Source organism: Aptenodytes patagonicus, chromosome 3, assembly GCF_965638725.1.
Source record: "Aptenodytes patagonicus chromosome 3, bAptPat1.pri.cur, whole genome shotgun sequence".
NCBI lineage: Eukaryota > Metazoa > Chordata > Aves > Sphenisciformes > Spheniscidae > Aptenodytes > Aptenodytes patagonicus.
Genome location: NC_134951.1, coordinates 64,556,869 through 64,577,752, shown reverse-complemented (window position 1 = coordinate 64,577,752; position 20,884 = coordinate 64,556,869). Strand labels below are relative to the sequence as shown.

At 42.2% G+C, this 20,884-nt stretch overlaps 1 protein-coding gene across 18 annotated transcripts in view; it reads left to right on the top strand.

The window, feature by feature from the left end:
• EPB41L2 (erythrocyte membrane protein band 4.1 like 2) overlaps positions 1 to 20,884 on the top strand; it is a 135,037-nt gene that overhangs the window by 70,404 nt on the left and 43,749 nt on the right. For all 18 annotated transcript variants that reach the window (XM_076333612.1, XM_076333608.1, XM_076333607.1 and 15 more), the window contains exons 5-6: positions 11,001 to 11,105; positions 17,515 to 17,557. In XM_076333612.1, the coding sequence (XP_076189727.1) occupies positions 11,001 to 11,105; positions 17,515 to 17,557 (148 nt within the window). The remainder of the gene's footprint in view (positions 1 to 11,000; positions 11,106 to 17,514; positions 17,558 to 20,884) is intronic.

Here is a 20,884-nt window from a genome sequence, read left to right as displayed (position 1 = left end):
CCACCCCTTCATCCTGGTTGGGTGGTCTATAACAGACTCCCAGCAGGATATCTGCCTCGTTGGCCTTCCCCCTCATCCTTACCCATAAACACTCGACCGTATCATCATCACAATCGTTGAGCTCTATACAATCGAAACACTCCCAAACATACAGGGCCACCCCACCGCCTCTCCTTCCTCGCCTGTCCCTTCTGAAGAGTCTATAGCCATCCATTGCAGCACTCCAGTTGTGAGAGTCACCCCACCATGTTTCCGTGATGGCGACTAAGTCATATCTCTCCCGCTGCACAATGGCTTCCAGCTCCTCCTGTTTGCTGCCCATGCTGCGTGCATTGGTGTAGATGCACTTGAGCTGGGCTATCGATTTCGTCCCTGGCATTGGCATGCCACCCCTAGGCTCATCTCTAGTGAGCCTGGTTTTATCCCCTTCCCCCTTCGAACCTAGTTTAAAGCCCTCTCAATGAGCCCCGCCAATTCATGAGCGAGAATCCTTTTCCCCCTGTGAGACAGCTGGACTCCATCTGTCGCCAGCCGGCCCGGTGCCATGTAAACCTCCCCATGATCCAAAAAGCCAAAATTCCTCCGATGGCACCAGCCCCTGAGCCACGTGTTGATCAGGTGTGTTTTCCTGTTCCTTTCAGTATCCCTCCCTGCCACTGTAGGGATAGAGGAAAACACTACCTGTGCTCCCGATCCTTCAACCAGTCGCCCCAGTGCCCTGAAGTCCCTTTTGATCACTGCAGGACTTTTCTCTGCAACCTCATCACTGCCAGCCTGTATAACCAACAGCGGGTAGTAGTCGGAAGGCCGTACCAGACCAGGGAGCTTCCTAGTAATGTCTCTGACCCGGGCCCCAGGGAGGCAGCAGACTTCCCTGTGGGATGGGTCCGGTCGGCATATTGGGCCCTCTGTTCCCGTCAGAAGGGAATCGCCTATGACAATTACCCTCCTTTTTTTCTTGGCAGAGGCAGTCATAATGCGTGGGGCTGACTGCCTCACCCTAGGCAACCCCCTGGATGGATCTTCATCTACATCCTCATTTGTCTGGCCCTCAAGTTCCAGGCCCCCATATCTGTTCTGTAAGGGCAACCGGGAAGGTGAGGGAGGCCGGGTGGGGGTTCGCCTGGCACCCCGAGCAGGGACCTGTTTCCATTCCCCCCCTGTCGCTTAGGTCCACTCCTTCTGCCTGGTGCCAAGAGGGCAGGGGATCCTCTGCTTCTCGTGGAGCCTCCATCTGCTGCCTTTGCCTCAGGGATGGTAGGGGGTGGCTCCACCAATCTATCTCCCTCTCATACTCCCTGGTACTCCTTAACCTTTCCACTTCCTCCTTCAGCTCTGCCACCAGGCTGAGCAGATCATCCACCTGGTCACACTGCACACAGGTGGTGTCTCTGCTGCCCTCCGGTACAAGTGACAGGCTCAGGCACTCCCTGCAGCCGGAGACCTGGACAGCTGTATGCTTGCATGAGGGCTCCATCTGGGTCACCGCATTCTTTCTGGTGATGGCTTTCGGCTGAGTGAAAACCATAGCTCGGTCCTATGTTTTGGCTAGATGTTCAGACTAGTGTTTAAACAGACCACTTAGGTTTAGTCAAAGTATGACATCTTTTATTCAGAAAAAGAAAAATAGGGATGACATTAAATTTGACACATTTTTAAAATATTGGTCCAGATTCGACAGACACCACTGAAAGTAATGTTTATGTGTGAAGTCATCTCAAAGCCAAAAGATGCTCTCTACATCTCTGCAAAGTTCATGCAGAGGGAACCAAACCCCTTTATTTCACCTCTGGCATCACCACAACCAAATGAATGTACATGGTATAAATGCCCTTATTTACATAGTCTGAATGTACATACCAATTTTGGCACCAACATACATGTCGTGGTTTAACTTCAGTCGGCAACTAAGCACCACGCAGCCACTCGCTCACTCCCCGCCACCCGGTGGGATGGGGGAGAGAATTGGAAGAGCACAAGTTAGAAAAACTCGTGGGTTGAGATAAAAACAGTTTAATAATTGAAATAAAATGATAATAATAATAATATGATAATAATAATAATAATACACAAAGCAAGTGATGCACAGTACAATTGCTCACCACCCGCCGACCGATGCCCAGCCAGTCCCCGAGCAGCGGCCCCCCCGGCCAGCTTTCCCCAGTTTATGTACTGAGCATGACGTCACATGGTACGGAATGTCCCTTTGGCCAGTTTGGGTCAGCTGTCCTGGCTGTGCCCCCTCCCAGCTTCTTGTGCACCTCCAGCCTTCTCAGTCGGTAGAGCATGGGAAGCTGAAAAGTCCTTGGCTAGTGTAAGCATTACCTAGCAACAACTAAAACATCGGTGCGTTATCAACTTTGTTCTCATCCTAAATCCAAAACACTGTACCAGCTACTAGAAAAGAAATTAACTCTATCCCTGCCGAAACCAGGACAATACAAAATGACAATAATAGTACCTTCCTTACTCTTTCGGTACTCAAAATACTAAATCCTGAAGGAAAAAGAGATTTACCAGGGTTTTAGATAAGATCTGAACATCTTCCCACAAATCAAAGTAGGCAAATAACTCTCAGAAAGGTTAAAGTCACAAATGAGCTCTGAAAGTTTTACCCCGTGACTGAAGTGAGTTTTGTATCCCATATAAACACAGCCAACTGTGTGGCTTGGTTTCAGTGGGAAAAGGGGATGTCACAGTAATAGCAGCAGTGGACTATTTTTACAGTTTGGAAGAGTCATCGTTTGCCTCACTGTGCTTTGGGCACGGATCCAAATGTTCTAGGTCTGAAAATGACTAACCTCTCCACCACACCAGTGTATTCTGCTCACTTGTTTTTTAAAGCCTGTGTTAATTCCATGGCAGTGTATTGGCACCGTCCATCCCAACCTATGGTTCTGGTTACACTTTGGCTTTCCTCCAGAGTGTGGCTGCTGAGATCACCCCCCTTACACCCTCGGAAAAGGGTTTGTGTCTAGCCAGATCAAGTCCCAGGTCCTCCTCACTGTGTGGTATCATGGATGTAAGCTCTGGTGCAGAGAGGGGACGGCTAATAAGGCTGGTCTCTGGGCTGCAGGGTTGGTTTCTGCCATGGCCTGAGAAGAGTAACAGCACGAGGTTTGTCCTTGGGAGACGAGTGGCAGAGGATGCATTGGGGATGCCCGGCAGCTGTAGCCAATGCATGGCCACCAAGGGCAGGGGCAGCCTCCTGGGCACAGGGACTGCCTCAGGGCCAGCACCCCAAAGGCCTTCCTTCAAAGGACGCTGGTCGGAGGGGCGGTGGGTGGGGCTGCGGGGGGCCCTGTCACCCTGTGTCACAGTGCCAGCACCCGGCAATGCAGCAGTCACAATGCCTCAGGGCAAGATAAAGGGGGCAACCTCCCGTGTCCTGCTGCCAGCCTGCCTGGCTTTGCTGTCGGGACAGAGCTGGCCCAGGGGCAGCCCAAAGACATCCAAGAGAAAGTCCTTGAGGAACCGGTAGAATTCCTTGGAGAAGGGAGCTGAGGGAGGAAGACTGGAGGCTGGACAAGGCTGCTGGTGGTTCTCTGCAAGGCCAGCTCCCAGCAGGGCCATGTTCAAAGCTCATCTGGTGGACTGAAATCCTGCTTCAGCCTTTGGGGAACAGATGCCAGCTCCTCAGGAGATGAGAAGAACCACCAACACCTAGGGGTGCTCGAGGCTATCAGGCCTTTTCAGCTGGATAGCAGTGGCAAGACCAAGGGAATGCCTTCTTGAGGCGCACTGAAGAGCTCACTGACCTCATCCCCTGCAGAGCCAGGGGCAGCAGCTGTAAGAAATGGGATGCATAGATGTTGCAAGGGGGTCCCAGTGCTTTGGAGCACCCACTGGTGTCCTGCCAGGTGTGGGAAAGATTCTTGCCCCCAAGGTCAATCAGGCCAGGGGCATTTTGCTGCTCTTGGAAGCTCCTGAGCTGGCTCCAGGTTGAGGGAGAATAGGGATTGGGCATCTCCTGGGAGGCATGACCAGCATGTGGGACAAGGAGGCAGGTCTTGCTCACATGCTCAGGGAATAGCCGATCGCCAGCTCTGGGGTCAGGAACAAATTTTCCCCCGGGGCCAATTGGCGCTGGTCCCCGGGGGTTTTTTGCCTTCTTCTGCAGCATTGAGCATGCCCATTTGTCAGGGCTCCTCTGGTCTATTTTGGCTAGGTTACTGCCTGCTGCTCATGCACCCAAAGATGGCCTCTCGTGCCCTGCAGCTGCGGGGAGCAAGGCTTTTTCCCCCCCAGGGTGGGCAGGCAATCGTCCCAGGGGGTTTTTTGCCTTCCTCTGCAGCACTGAGCATGGCCCCTTGCCAGGGTTCCTTTGGGCCATTTTGGCTAGGTGCCTGCTGCTCTTGCCACCACCAAGGTGCCACTCATGCCCTGGCTCTCTTTGCCATTGCAAGTTTGTAGTGGGATTGAGCTCTGGTCTTCCCTTGGTTCCATTTCCCCAGGTGTTCTTGCTTGTGCAAAACAGCTTGTGCTTGGAAGGACTCTAGGCTTGCTGCACCATCAGGAGTTGCTGCTTTTCAGCTCTCCCTGCATGCAATACAAGCACGAGGCAGGCAGGAGACTGCTTTTCATGCATCACGGGCCAAAAAGCACAGCGGAGCAATTTTTTGCAGCCAAAAAGTATGCTTGTCATCAATATGCGTCATACTTTTGACAATACCCCAGGGTACCACACACCTCTTCTTTCGTGTGGTCGGTACCGATCCTCAGGAAAAAGGGACTGCTTGGCCTTTATCGCTGCTGCTACTTTCTGTGACTTGCCTTTGCCAGACTGCAAGGGATTTTTTTTTCCAGCTAAACTGAAGAATGCATCAGCTTGCTCCTGGCTACACATGCACATTGTGTTAATGCTTGTGAGTATTGGTTCTTAAACAGATTCAGAAAAAATAAATAAATAAATAAAATAAAATCCTGTTTCCACTTGTAGCTTTTGATATGTATCCTTGAAACTGTTTTTGAAGCTGAAAAACCCCTGGCATTTCAGGCAAATAAGTCTCGTTATTAAACTCATGGTGAGTGCAGGGAATAAAATAGAATAGTTATGCTATGTTATGCAATAGTTATGCATGACAAGCTAGGTCTGCAGGATCCATCCAGGAAAGCAGCTCTCTGCAGTGCAGGTCCCAGGCCCATCCAGGAGACAGGGTCAGAGATGGGCATACCTACGACATCGCTCAGGCAGGGACTGAAGGCCCCAGGCTGAGCTGAGACACGTGCACTGGGCCCTTGGCAGGAGACGGTGGGGGTGGGGGTCCCAGGGGAGGCCAGTCCCAGCCACTGAGGCCTGAGACCACCCCCAGGACCCTGACAGAAGTAGACTTACACTGCTCATGTGTTCTCCTTTAGACATTTATGGTTGGCCACTTTGGAGACTGAGTATTGGGCCAGATGGACCCTGTCACCGAGGATGAGGAAAAGGCTGAGGTACTCAATGCCTTCTTTGCCTCAGTCTTTAATAGTCAGACCAGTTATCCTCAGGGTATTCAGCCCCCTGAGCTGGAATACAAGGACGGCGAGCAGGATGAACCCCCATAATCCAAGAGGAAGCAGTCAACGACCTGCTACGCCACCTGGACACTCACAAGTCTATGGGGCCGGATGGGATCCACCCGAGAGTGCTGAGGGAGCTGGCGGAGGTGCTCGCCAAGCCACTCTCCATCATTTATCAGCAGTCCTGGTTAACGGGGGAGGTCCCGGACGACTGGAGGCTTGCCAATGTGACGCCCATCTACAAGAAGGGCCGGAAGGAGGATCCGGGGAACTACAGGCCTGTCAGCCTGACCTCGGTGCCGGGGAAGATGATGGAGCGGTTCGTCTTGAGGGCGCTCACAAGGCACGTGCGGGACAACCAGGGGATCAGGCCCAGCCAGCATGGGTTCATGAGAGGCAGGTCCTGCTTGACCAACCTGATCTCCTTCTATGACCAGGTGACCCGCCTAGTGGATGAGGGAAAGGCTGTGGATGTGGTCTACCTGGACTTCAGTAGGGCCTTTGACACTGTCTCCCACAGCATTCTCCTAGAGAAGCTGGCGGCTCACGGCTTAGACAGGTGGACTCTTCCCTGGGTAAAAAACTGGCTGGACGGCCGGGCCCAGAGAGTTGTGGTGAATGGAGTTACATCCAGTTGGCGGCCGGTCACGAGCGGTGTTCCCCAGGGCTCAGTTTTGGGGCCGGTCTTGTTCAATATCTTTATCAATGATCTGGATGAGGGGATCGAGTGCACCCTCAGTAAGTTTGCAGACGACACCAAGTTGGGAGGGAGTGTTGATCTGCTGGAGGGTAGGAAGGCTCTGCAGAGGGACCTGGACAGGCTGGATCGATGGGCCGAGGCCAACTGTATGAGATTCAACAAGGCCAAGTGCCGGGTCCTGCACTTCGGCCACAACAACCCCATGCAGCGCTACAGGCTTGGGGAAGAGTGGCTGGAAAGCTGCCTGGAGGAAAAGGACCTGGGGGTGCTGGTCAAACATTGAGCCGGCAGTGTGCCCAGGCGGCCAAGAAGGCCAATGGCACCCTGGCCTGTATCAGAAATAGTGTGGCCAGCAGGAGTAGGGAAGTGATCGTGCCCCTGTACTCGGCACTGGTGAGGCCGCACCTCGAATACTGTGTTCAGTTTTGGGGCCCTCACTACAAGAAGGATGTTGAGGTGCTGGAGCGTGTCCAGAGAAGGGCAACGAGGCTGGTGAAGGGTCTGGAGAACAAGTCTTCTGAGGAGCGGCTGAGGGAAGTGGGGTTGTTTAGCCTGGAGAAGAGGAGGCTGAGGGGCGACCTCATCGCTCTCTACAACTACCTGAAAGGAGGTTGTAGCGAGGTGGGTGTCGGTCTCTTCTCCCAAGTAACAAGCGACAGGACGAGAGGAAATGGCCTCAAGTTGCGCCAGGGGAGGTTTAGATTGGATGTAAGGAAAAATGTCTTTACTGAAAGAGTGGTTAAACATTGGAAGAGGCTGCCCAGGGAAGTGGTTGAGTCCCCATCCCTGGAGGTATTTAAAAGACAAGTAGATGAGGCACTTAGGGACATGGTTTAGTGGGCATGGTGGTGTTGGGTTGATGGTTGGACTCAATGATCTTAGAGGTCTCTTCCAATCTTTATGATTCTATGATTCTATGATGCATCCCAGGATGCGGCTTGCCCTCTTGGCTGCTAGGGCACACTGCTGATTCATACTGAGCGTCCTATCGATCAGCACCCCCAGATCCCTTTCTGCAGGGCTGCTCTCCAGCCACTCCTCTCCCAGTTTATACTTGTGCCTGGTGTTACTCTGTCCTAGGTGCAGAATCCGGCATTTGGACTTGTTAAATTTCTTCCCATTAATCATAGCCCAATGGTCCAATCTATCCAGATCCCACTGCATGGCCTCTTGTCCCTCAAGATAGTCAACAGCACCTCCCAGTTTAGTATCATCAGCAAAATTGGTAATGGTGCATTCAACTCCTGAATCCAGATCATTGATAAAAATATTGGATGGAACTGGTAGCCCTGAGGAACACCGCTGGTGTTTATATTGCATTTGTAGCTGGCAACTCTTTTATAGCCAAGCAGATCCATAATATCCTATTCTAATTCCCAACTGCATAGAAATTTCCATTCTGTATGTCTGCTGCAATTGGTTTGCTCTGATTTGCTCTTCTTGTGAGAAGGAGGTAAAGGACAGAAACCTTGTTACCCCTGCTTTTATGAAGTGGTTGTATTATGAGATGGCATCTGTGGTGTCTAAATACAGATTTGGAATCAGTACTGGAATAACCTCGGTTACGTACATTCTTTCTATGTTCTCACTTAAAGAAAAGCATAATTTAGGGGCGATACAGAATACTGCTGTTCTGAGTACAGTGGTGTTTTAAACTACTGGCTCTGTAAGCCTGTTCTCACTTCTTCTCAGCCTCTGTATAGCTAGGCTGAATACGCTCCCCTTCATGTGGGGCTGAGTATGGACTTATGCTTTTACTACCATTTCAGCATTAGAATCTGGAATAAGGAGACTTCCTTGTTTGCAGTGCTAATGTTTGCATTTTACACATTGGTTGTGACTATCACCTGACACCTCAGCCAACTGGTAGAAAAAGAAGTAGAATCCAGTTTAAAACATAACATTAAACTGTGCAAACCATGATGCTGCCTTCTTAGAGTCCCCTGCTCTTCTATTAAACAGTTTCTAACTTCTGAAATGACTGGATCACAACAGTTGTCTTCTCTATGTAACTTCAGTTCTTGTTTAGAGACACTCTCCTAGGAGTATGGTGTTTTCCAGAAAAATTATATGTTATCCTATAATTTAAACTGTATAGTAATGCCTGTCCCCAAAGGGATTACGAAGAAATTGCACTTGAAAAGTTTGGGTTTGCAAATTAAATACTTTTGCAGATTTTTAAAACTATATCACAATATATTAAAAAAAAATTAAAGAACTAAGAGTCTTTTAATTTTACTAGTAGGATTTTATAATGAGAACCATTGCTGATACTGAGAGGCTTCTTATGCTTTTGAATCTACGACAGAGCTCTATAAATGTCACCTTCTGATACTATAACTTCTTTGTATCGTGCTGCTGTCTAGAATGTAGACTAACATAACTTGGTCTTCATGGCACGGTGGTGTTTTTCCTTATGTGGAAGAGCTATAAACTTACAAAAATATTTTTAAAGATACAGTGGACATTGCCAGTGTGTCCAAATTCTGTGTTGACTATGACTTCCTAAGAAGAGACTGTGCGATATTTTACTGTTATACTTGCAATATATTTCCTGTAGATTTGACTGCTTTATGTTTCTGTATGTCAAAGACTTGATATTAAATGTGGTTTTTAGTTTATGAACTTTATGAAAAGCTATATAATTAGCAACTGACTCCAGATATGGACTTAATGATAGCATGTATTATTTCTGCACTAATCTGTAGATTTCCTTTACTGAAATATGTATACCGTGGAACTTGTCTTTGCAAGGTGTGATCACTGACGTGCACAATCATTTAGGGAGGAAAATTATATCTATTACATGCATCTAAGCAGGCTAAGATTCTTCAAACCCTCTCTTGCTTATACTTTTCCTGCCTTCGGTTTAGCTCTTCTCTATATTGCTGATTTTTTTATTAAGCTGAAGGTGAGGCTGTCAAGAAAACTAAGTGGTTACTTCAGAGTCTTAGGGGAAATAGTCATCTGTCTTTCTGAAAGTAAAATTTTTGAAAGTACCAAACAGACTTAAGATTCCCAGTTCCCTATTTCAAAAGTGACTCTGACTTCTAAGCTGCACTGCCTCGTTGTGATGCTTGGGCTACTAAATGTGCTCATTTTACAAGTGTTTCTTTGAAAATTTTCTGATCTTCGGGACTGTAATGTCTGCTGAACAATGCAATCTTGAATAAATAAAGCTTTGGATTCTTGGGGAATAAAGCAACGCCTTCACTATTTGCTCAGTGCATACCTTCTTTTCTCCCCCCTCCCTCCCCTCCCGGCCTTAATGTTTTGTGCCATGGAGCTGAGCTGCAGGCAAGTGCCGAGCTGGGGCATATTGTGAGTGCTCTGCCACTGTCTGCGGGGGACAATGGCTGCAGTGTCGCGAGGGCCTACACAGGGGCAGTTGATGGCGTTTCTGTGGAATTGCAGTGGTGTCTGGCATCTGCTGAAATCTGTAGGATAAGCAAATGCAAAAATTCCTTTAAGCTGCCAGGCCTCTGAAAATGCCATGTTGTGGTCTCATTGATAAATGCCACAAATAGCAGAACAGTCATGAAGGAGTTGGTTCAAACCGGGAGACTGCATGCCATTCATGTTCAAATTTTGACTGTGGAAAGAAATTCTCTTCTTCCCCACCCCTGAGTATGTGTTGTGAGCTGTCTGCTCTAAAACTTTGTCTCCTGTCAGCTGCCATCTCCAGTACAAGAAAACCTTACCCTAAAACCTGGCGCACAGAAGTAGGGCCTGGGCCTGCTTTTCATTACCAGCAACAGGGAGATATGGGATGCCCTTGCTTATGTTCCCAGTTCCAGGTACAAGAAGAACAGATAAAACTTCAGGACTAATTGCCATTTGCTTAAGCTGCAGCAATACTGAGCTACAGCAAGCAGCCTTTTTAAGGGTGTGTTAAAATGATGATCAGTCTTCAATTACTATTATAAAGTAGCAGACTATGATATTAAAACTAACGTAAAATAAAAATATGATTTTCATTATTTTTTTTCTTTGTTACTGACTACCACAAATATTGTTTTAGGAAGAATAAACTTCTTTAAGACTGGTTTTTATTTTTGAGTCTCTAATGGACTTGTTGGGTACTGAGAGAGTTCATAAATCTACAGAGAGAAGGCAGCCCTCTTTTCTTATTTTCTGCCCCTCAAAACCTCTGCAGTATAGACAGCTAGGTGTGTTGCTTATGTTCTGCCTACACTTGTATGCTACTTCTACTGGTCTGATCACTGACTTTTAGTGGTCTGCTTGTTCTTTCTGTCTATTGAAGATGATAACATGCTTTATTTTTCTTGGGAGTTCATATCACTGATTCATAAAAGTCATTGAGATGTATGCCAAAATGCTAGAAAAGCAGAAGTTAACAGAAATTAACACTGTAGGAAGTATATTAATTTTTAGAAGATAATAATACAGAAAAAGTTGTCTCACGTGAAGAAGTCTTCCGTTACGTCAAAAATAAGGATCCAGAAAAACTAAGAACTATTTAGTGACACTTAATAGTGCAAAGTATTTAAATCAATTTAGGTACTGAATTTTACTTGTGTGTTCAAGTCAATTTTTTTTGATGAATTGAAAAAAATTGAAATGCCTTTATTTTTGTCAGTGATATGTATAGCTTTCAAAATATGGTGAACAGTGTATCATAAGAAAGCTACAGCTTTATAATTATTTTACTGATATTTTAAAATTTACTAATACTATCAAAGAACAATACCTGTAATTAAGGATTTTACTGATTTACTGATAGTACTTTTCTCTTTTTTTCTTATTTTTTCTTTTTTTTTTTTTTTTTTTTTTTTAGAAAAGAGCAAAAGGCCAAGTACTGTTTGACAAAGTGTGTGAACATCTCAATTTACTGGAAAAGGACTATTTTGGGCTGTTGTTTTATGAGAATTCAGAACAGAAGGTAAGCCTGTATGAGGGTTTTGTTTGTTTGTTTTTCTACATTGCTACTGACTTCAATAGTTTAGTGAGGTATATTGTATTAAATGTATACCATTACAAACATTTGAGTAAACTGCTGCAAAATACCAATTCTAGTCTGCCGTAAACTTGCAACTTGTGCAAGATACTGATGTGTACGTTGATACCTAACAAAGTGCCCATTTACTATTTAGAGTGGGGGAATATTTAAAATATCTGCATTTTTGAGAAAACTAATTGAGTAGTTGCTAGGCTTTATAGTAAAACAGCAAAATAGTATAGTAAAACAGTATGCCATCCCTGCAAGTGAAGATAGGAAATTTTAACTATCTTTGCTTTAACAGTCTGACAACTCCCCAAATTTCTGAAAACTTTAATTGCTTACTTTTTTTAAAAAACAAGCAATCAAAACTTTGGATGATAAATAATAAAAAAAAATTAATCTTCTACTTGACTTTCCAATAATTTGGCTGCTTTTTCTCATGTATGTTTAATAATGCTTTGAACAGGAACATGAGTAAATCTTGCCCCTAAGTCTGTAACTATTAGGCCTTTGAGTTCCTTTTTTATTAATTTTAAGCTTAAAGAAAATTTTGGCATTTGTAAAGATGAGACTGGAGCTAGCCTATTACCAGTATTGGATGCTAATTTTACAAATGAATAGTGTTTTGATATGAATACATTCAAAAGGATCTCTCAAATACCATTTGATAACTTATTTTCAGTCGTCTTTTGCACTTGCTTACATGTTGGATGGTCGAGCACATCTAGATTGCTGAGCTGGGGAGAAATCTTAAATCAGTTGGTGGCTTGCATTCCACTAATTACCAAAAGCCAATTTAGCTTTTCCCAGCATCTGAACATTTACAGTTAGTTATGAGCCAGCTGTCGCTTTGTCCATGAACTAAAGATATCCCTGCGGTCATCTTTTCCCTCATAAAGAAAACAGACTAATAATTACAAATTGAAGTGGAAAAAATTGTGTTTCTTTTTAATCTCTGTATTTGTAGCAGGAAACATCATTACATGAGTACTATACTTAGTCTAGAAGCTTTTGCTTTTTTTCTGTCAACTTTCTCATCCCACTGTTGTGTTTGAAATGAAGTCTAATTCAGTGGTCTGAATAAATCTGAATTTCTGACAACTTCCATTCAAATACAGTTGTTTTCTAGAGTTATTTGCTTTGCTGCAAGGCTTTCTGTGCAGCATTGAGCAAAATACTCAATCCCTCTGTATTAAAGATCCCCTTATATTAAATGGGCTTGATGTATTTTTACTTGGATATTCTATTTTTGTTCTTGATTTGTAAACCATTTATAGAAATGAGAACTTCTTTGGTGTAACAATGAAGAGCATCTCAGTTGATCCTCTGAGTAATATCATAATCTTAATTATTATTTATTATTACAACATGTTGTCCCTTTATTTGTGCTACTCACTATTGAAATCTACACTGTACACACACAACAAAATAACATAAAACAACAGTCTGATCTCTGGCAAGAGAGGAAGGGTCTAATAGCAGACCTGGGATCCTTGAACTATACCAGGAAATAGCCCACTTAGTAGATCCTAGGAGGTGGAATAGGGAGCCTTTGGCTTTTGAAAGTAGAGCAAGAAAGTCTGGATTGGTGTGGAGTTATGTCTTTTTTTTTTCTTCTTCTTTTTTTTCCTGTTTTAATGTGCTTCTAGTTGGAATAAGAGGTTTCTTGGTATTCCTCAGTCATGTGAATAGAGGAACAGAGTACCACACCTTAGAAAGAGTCCATCTGTTTTTCATGTCTTTATCCTTGGAGATATTAAAAACTTGACTGGATATGAGCCTGGGCAACCTGATCTAATTCAAACCTGGCACTGCCTTGAATTACAGTTGGACCAGTTATCTCCAGAGGTCCCTTTCAGCCTGAATGAGTCCTTGAGCTCCCTATCCATTGACTATGGAAGTGCTACTGTAGCAACACTCATAAATGAGGTATTTACATAAATTAAGCGAGAAGTATCTGGATAATGGGGTCCCTGTGGTTCGATTATTTATATGCCCAGGCTAAGTCTAGCACTCTGTTCAAAAAAAGAGTAGACCAGTTGTCACCTGAATTATGGACAGCAGCAGGCTTTTATTTAAAAACTGGAGAAATCTGGTCCAATTTGTTATGAAGACTAAAAAAACACAGTTGTTGGATTTTGTCTTCTTCATACAAGTAAGTTCTTAGTGTTATTTGGAGAAACTTAAAAAGGAGTCTTCCATAGCAGATTTGCATTTCCCACCTCCTACTTTCTATTGCAGGATTAAGCTTAATTTATGGTGAACTGCAGGAACTACAAGATTTTGAATGCCACTGAGTAACAGTGAAGGAGGGGTTTATTTTAGATATTTCCTGGCTGGATAGCCCATATGCTCTAGATTGTACCCAAAGTGCCATTATGTGAATGGTACTATGCCTCTGGTGCAGCTCTAAGTTGTGATTACCAGGTGAGTGGGAATACCCAGGTTTTCAAAGAAGAATTTGAAAGCGTGGGCTTTGGCATGAACTAGTCGCTTGGCTAAGTGCTTACAGTCTTTTATGGGTTGGACAATCTGTACTGTCACACGTGCGTATTTATATAGGCTTGCTTATTTTTACTGCTATTGTCACTCAAGTTACCTAATTCAAAGCTACGGCTTTTGTAAAACACCATGTTTGGAAGTTCTTACACCGGTTATGGTATAAACATATCCTGATAATGTGAAGGGTAGCTACTGCAGTGTCTTAATACGGCAAAATTACTGGTTGTGTGCTGAGAAAGTTCCCCCTCCCCAACTGCCATTTCTTTCATGCTGTTAAGTTTGAAATTGTATAGCTACACAGAATGTGCTCAGTAAGATTGTAGCAGTCATTTTTGTTATTAAAGGGATTTTTTTAATACATGGATGAAGATCGTTTAAATTGTTTTCAGTATGTTAAATATTTGTGGTACGTTTTTAGTGAATGCTTCTGTCTTAGGAATTTTAAGTGTCTCAACTTTTTTTCATTCTTCTAAAAAAGAAAAAAACATTCAACATGTTATATTTTGATTTAATTAATAGATAGAAGTGGGGGGGCTGATCAGTTGTGTTGAGCAATAGCTGCCAAAGAAAGCCTGGGGACTTGGAACTTTTACTGGTTTTAGGGCCTTCTCTTTTGTTCACCTCTGTAGTAAGTTTGAAGTCTTTTTTCATCTCAGTACCAGTTCTTTCTGATGCATTTTTTTCTCCTGTTATGACTGTTGCCTCTTCAGATTAAAATGCCACAAATCTCTGACCTACAGGCCAGTCAGTACTAAATGCTGAATGATGTGTTTTTCTCATTCTTGTGCGCTCATCACAGCCACCCATTTATGAGCCAGCTGTTGAACTTGACAGCAGCTGTGGGGTGTGGAAACTGAATGCCAGGCACTCTTGAATTAGAGCTGCTCCCTAATGCACCATCGGGGTACCATTGGAGGAGGAGTCCCATTAACTTTTCTCTATGGCTGTTCTGTGCAGCTGGGAGAGATGTTATGTCTTCAAATCAGACTGATTTTTGTTAGCTTTAATACACATCTTAAAACTATTTAGGTCAAATTACTCATTAATGATTTCTTTCATTGTTTTGCAAATGTTAAATTTATCGGTCTAAAGTTTAGTTAGTGATTTCATTGCATTACACCCTCAAATAGTTCATGAATGCTCCATTCACACTGTAATTGGTCTGCAGAAGTGTTAGAAAGCTTCTGCTCCCATGTTCTGGGCACCAGCTGGAAATGCTGCTTTTCTGGATATGTACAAAATACTTTTGTACTGGTAGAGAACATTTTGTTGTTCTTTGACAATTCATTACTTTGTCTCATCTGTAACCTTACCATTCACAAATTAAACAAATAGATTTCTGCCTACTGGAGCAATGTAGTGTGTATACACTTTGTCTTTTGTTTTGAAAGACAGACCTGTCTATTCTGCATTAAGAGGTCTATTTCAGGGTGGATTCTTTCAATAGTGTTTGTTTTCTCCATAACAGAAGGCCCAGATGCAAAAAAACCCACCCCTGTAATTACGCATATAAATGGAATATAAGCATCTGATTTTATTTGACAGAGCAGTAATGAAAGTTGGTGGCAAAGTCTGCTTCCAATAAGCTTACTCCAGGTTTGGAAAATCAGAAAATGAACTGTATAACTTCTGTAAAGAAGGATTATTCTTCTAATCTTGCAGCATATTCTGTATTGTATGTTCTTATCTCCTACTTTATAGTGATAAAAGGTACAGCACTGAAAGTAACAGATACTCAGGAATCCTAGTTTTCTGCTGTAGTTCTGCCATGCTATATTCTGTACTTACTTTATTTACTTTATATTATACTTTATCTAAAATTTAAGAGTTTAAGCTACTTCTAGTTATCTTTGTAATTGGAAGAATATGGCTGTGTATCATTTTGGAATGGAATTCATGCCAAAACTGAAAACCTAGGATGATAACTGTAGCTGAAGTGAGTCTCAGCTAAAATTTGAAGACTTCTGTTGTCTTCCAAGGCCTTTCCATGTCAAGGCTCTTCAAACAGATAGCAGTTTTTCTGACTTAAGCAGAATAAATGGTGTACAGGTTTTTTGGAGGAGTGTTTTATATCTCCTCCTTTGTAACGATGTTATGGACTGTGCATCTCTGGAAGAATTATAGTAGCTATGAAATGTAGAGGTCACAGACTTCTTAAAGCAAGAAATGTGAAATTATTCTTTTTTTTTATTGCATCTGTAAAAATGATAAAAAGGGGGGTTTGCATTTAATTTGTAAACAGTATTTGTCTAATACATACATGCTGCATTTGTGATGAAATCAACTTGGACCAAGGTCATTTACAACAGGGAACTTAGTATTTTGGGTCATATTCATAGAAGCCACATCCTTTATCAGCAGAGGTGATCTACGTTAAGGATTTGCACTAGTGCAAAAACATACAGTTCCACATTCTCCTAATCCATACAGACCCATAAAACTGTAGCCTAGCATGTTTTGTCTCCTTGAAATAAATTTGACGTTGGGTGGAAAAGCCTGTAATAAAGACTGAGGGATATGGTATTGGAAAACAATTGTTGCATCTGGAGTTTGATACCATAGACTGAAAGGTGAGTCACATTATACCCAGTATCTACTACTTGGCTAGGTTAGGCAAGGAACATTGGTAGACATATGCTTTCAGCAACATTTGTGCTGGCACTGAAGTCCCCTCTGACTTTAAAGCTGCTAATACGTGCAGTGGTTTGTGGAAATGCAAATGTTGTCCCTGACCTTACAAGTCAGTTGCTAATTCGTCCCTACTTTGCACATCTCTGTCTTTGAAATGTGCTAAGTCCTGCTGGCAGGCTGGTTGTGTGGCATGTGTGTTTCTTTCATGTATATGCTTGTGTATGTGTGTCTGCCTGTGGGAAATAAAGGTTCAAACACCGCATAAAGTAAATTCTCAGTAACTGCAGTTAAAAGGCTTATGTTTCTAGTCTCTCACAATCTATTTTCTAACATCTATGGGTAAAATTAGTAAGCAGGGTTGTCTGAGTTACTGTTGAATATACATTACTGATTTCTTAGTCTCACTTCCCAAAGTTATATTTTTGAATGATCAGTCACAAAAAACTCTCTTTGCACATATCAATAATAACTGAAATGCTATAAGCTATTTAATAGGTTGCACAGATTATATCAAAATATTTTTGGTATTGAGGATAGAACACATTTAATAGTGAGGCATCTAAATATGAAAAACTACTTTATTTGCATTGCCTAAAATAGAGCTGAGTATCTAGATTTGAACCTTTCCAGTGTATCAGTGTTAACATAATACATGTTCATAGAGAACTTAGCTTTGGGGGAGGTTAGGAAAGAAGCGTGTAACTTGATTAGGTTTTTCCAAGCACCTTTGAATGTTATCAGAACTAAAATATATATGCCTTAAGACAAACGATGGGAATAATAAGTCTCTGGAGTTCAAGAGAAATACCGTTTTAGGTAACTCTATATGGGTGTGTAAGCACAGACGTGTAGAGATTACATAGCCGTTCCTGAAAAGTCTGCTTATGTCAATAAAAGGAGTATAAGAGAAAATTGCATTTGTCAAATGTAATTTGCTAGACTACCTCCACTGTAAGACTATCCACTTTTTAAAATTACAGGGCATAAATAGTCTAAAGCAATAAGACAACCGTGAAGTGAGTGGCATTACACAGTTTCATTTATGTGCATGGTGGGGAGACTTGCTAGCAAATCACAAGTTCAATTTTAGAATTCTCTGGGTTATTTTAAAATAGAACAGATGTCTGAACAATACAAACTTTAACTGCACTGTATGCAATTACTTCACCACCTTCAGTCTGAAGTGATTTAAATGCTGGTTGTGGTTTTTTTTCAGAACTGGCTAGATTCTTCGAAGGAAATTAAGAGACAAATTCGAAGTAAGTACTTCTGTATTCAGATGTTATGCTCCTTTTATTTCCTCACAGAAATATTCTTCATAAACTTAGTAGCCTGGATGGTGACTAAATTGTATACTTACAGCATTAAAATAATTTATATCTGATAATGACGTATTCAGCCTTAGAACAGAAAGCAAAGCTTCTGTTTCTGTCCACTGTCCAAGAAGGAGAGGAAGAATCACTCAGCCTTGTGCTGTAGAAGTTAATCATTATATTGGCTGCTGCCCCAAAATTTTTCTGTGTTGTATGTGACTAATAGTTGATCTTTTTGCATCCTGAAACAGTAGATGCTTTTCAACTTTGTGCTGATATTTGGGTTATGGGATGGAGAATGTTACCTTGCAAAGATGGTCATGGTTGTTGCTATAGGACTTTCTAACTTCAAAGATTCACCAGAAGAATATGAAACTATAAAAAGAGAATCAATATGTCTTACAGAAAATTTATATTCTTCAATACTGATCCGTCCAGCATTGGCTTTTTTGATGTGTCCATCATTTCCAGAATAGAAATGGAATAGAGAGCATAATCTCGGAATGTCTCGCTACAGTGCTTTTCAGACTGAATCTGTGTGAAAAGTCTTTCTACTTCCTATACTCAATACACAATGAGTAATTAATTTTACTCTGTTTGCATAAAACACTGTCAAAACTCTTCACTAGCCAGGTAGCTTTTGTAGTAGATAGGGGAGTGAATGGAGAGTAAATCTAGGAGATACTCTTCCTGAGTCTACATGTCACAAAATAAGTAGCCACTAAGAAGCGCTAGACAACCCTTGCCCTTACTGAAATTCTTCTCATTGCTTTACTCATTTGTGGCCAATGCAGGTCTTTTTTGTTGTTGTTTTGGTTTTGATGGAAACCTTCTTTTTGTAGTGCCTGATAGGAAATGTAAGTGGGGAGGAGATGATGATGATGATGATGATGATGATGATGATGATGATGATGATGATGATGATGATGATGATGATAAGATTTACATGTCTACACTTCCAACACAACAAGATTTTAAGTTATTTAAGAAACTGACTTTGAACTTTTTGGGGAATGTGATCCAGCAGGAGCACTTGTAATTAAAAACAGGAGTGTGTTATTTACAATGATAAACAGGTGGTTTCTTTACTATTGTTAACTTCCTGTTTTAAGGCAACACTAACATTTTTCCAGAAGTCATGGTGGTGTTAATTCTGGTTTTTTTAGACCTTTCCCAATTGATGAAATCTCTTACTAGGAAGGTGTGGTTTATATTTTCAGTAAAGAAAGTTACAGAAGCTTCCTTGGAAACTATTTTTTTGATCTAATATGCTCTTGTATAAGCAAACTAGGCCTATTAAAATGGTGAATGTACTAATATACTTATGCAAGTAGAGGCCATCCTTTTAATTCAAGAAAAGTTACTGGTATTGTAACTTCTTATTCTGCAGGTCTTCAGTAAAAACCTATTAGTTGTCCAAATACGTGGGCTAAAGGCTGTTTTGTTTGGTTTTATTATTTGACAAAAGATTGAGGACATTGATACTTTTTGTTATTGTCTTCTGTAGTGATCTGCATGCTATACAGCCTACAAGTAAGTGTAATGAATCTGAAGTGTAAGAACTGACCTGAAAATTTTTTGGATGCGCTACACAACATTTTTTTAATACTGTATAATATGTACTATAAAAATATTTTAAGCAGATGTGATTTTTCATGCAGCATGAAGACCTACATTTTATATTGGAGATCAAGTCCAGTTTCTTGAATTAGGCATCGTGACTCGAATTTTTTCTCTGGTCTGTAGCACTTCAGAATTGATAGGCATAGTGTATAAGGCAAACAACCAAGTAGGAACACCATTTTAAGGATTTTAAAGTGAAACTTGCTTACACCAGTTTGCAAGTATCAGTATACTGTCAGTTGTGTTATTGCAGCCTACCAGTACTTAAAGGGGGCTTATAAAAAAGATGGCGGCAAACTTTTTAGCAGGGCCTGTTGTGACAGGACAAGGGGGAATGGCTTTAAACTAAAGGGGGGGTAGATTTAGACTAGATAGAAGGACGAAATTTTTTACGCTGAGGGTGGTGAAACACTGGAACAGGTTGCCCAGAGCAGTGGTGGATGCCCCATCCCTGGAACCGTTCAAGGTCAGGTTGGACGGGGCTCTGAGCAACCTGATTTATTTGAAGATGTCCCTGCTCATTGCAGGGGGCTTGGACTAGATGACCTTTAGAGGTCCCTTCCAACCCAAACTATTCTATGATTCTATGATTCTGTAATCAGTGTATTAAAGTTTCCAGATATTGGAACGTACTGCAAAGACAAATTTTATCCCCCAGCTACATGAGTATCAAGTTATGAGGCTTTTCTTTGTTTCAGGCTTAGTTCTAAATATATTTGTCTTTGAATCAAGAATGGAAATCTTATGTACAAAAATACTCAATAAATTTACCTGTAAAACCTACTAGTCCAGTTGAACGTTTGAAATGAAGAAACTCATTTCTTTTTCTCTTGTACAGCACAAACTGAAGCACTAGCATGCTAGATAAGTGTATCTGGACAAATACATTGATCTGAACACACAAAGGTGACAAATTTGGAGGTGGAGTTTAGCACATCAGTTTGCAACTTAATATTCATAACAATCTCTGTCTCTCTCTTACATGCGAGCAATACCAATACTCTGCACATTGGGCATGTATGTACCACCTGTGACTGGGGAAGATGAAGTAAGAATCCTGTAGCCTCTCCCAAGTCATGTTCTGCACTGGACTGTCTCTTGCTAAGTCAGGGTCCTCAGGCCTTCTATGTGATCTCTTATTTGTTCAGGTTGGCCTTTGGCTGGGCAATTTTGTTGTATCTCAGCAATTACTGATGTTACCTCGGCTAATGAACGTGATCCACAAATTACTGGCTCTGTTCTCAGGGCTACAGAGGCGGCAAAAAGCTTGTTTGCCTTCAGACAGCCTGATCTCTTCAGAAAAATTAGTTCTTAACTTTTTTTAATTCATGCAATTGGGTATCCACTGGCATGTGTTAAAACCTCTAATTAATTCAATCAGGGACAGGTGGGGTAATTACATTTCTGTCAATATCTTCTTGAAAATTGCTACATCTAAAGTGGATTCAGGCTTTTGCAAAATTGAGAACTTCAGCTTGAATATTGTGATGGTACAAGCAGTAGCAACTGACCTTGGAATAGTCAAATCCCAGACGTCACAGAGGGTGTGGTGGTTCACCATTATATAAAATGTAATTTGAGAAATTATCTGTGTGAGATGTTGTACATGCAGTTAGTACAGAACACATGATATTCCACTCAGTTTTGTCT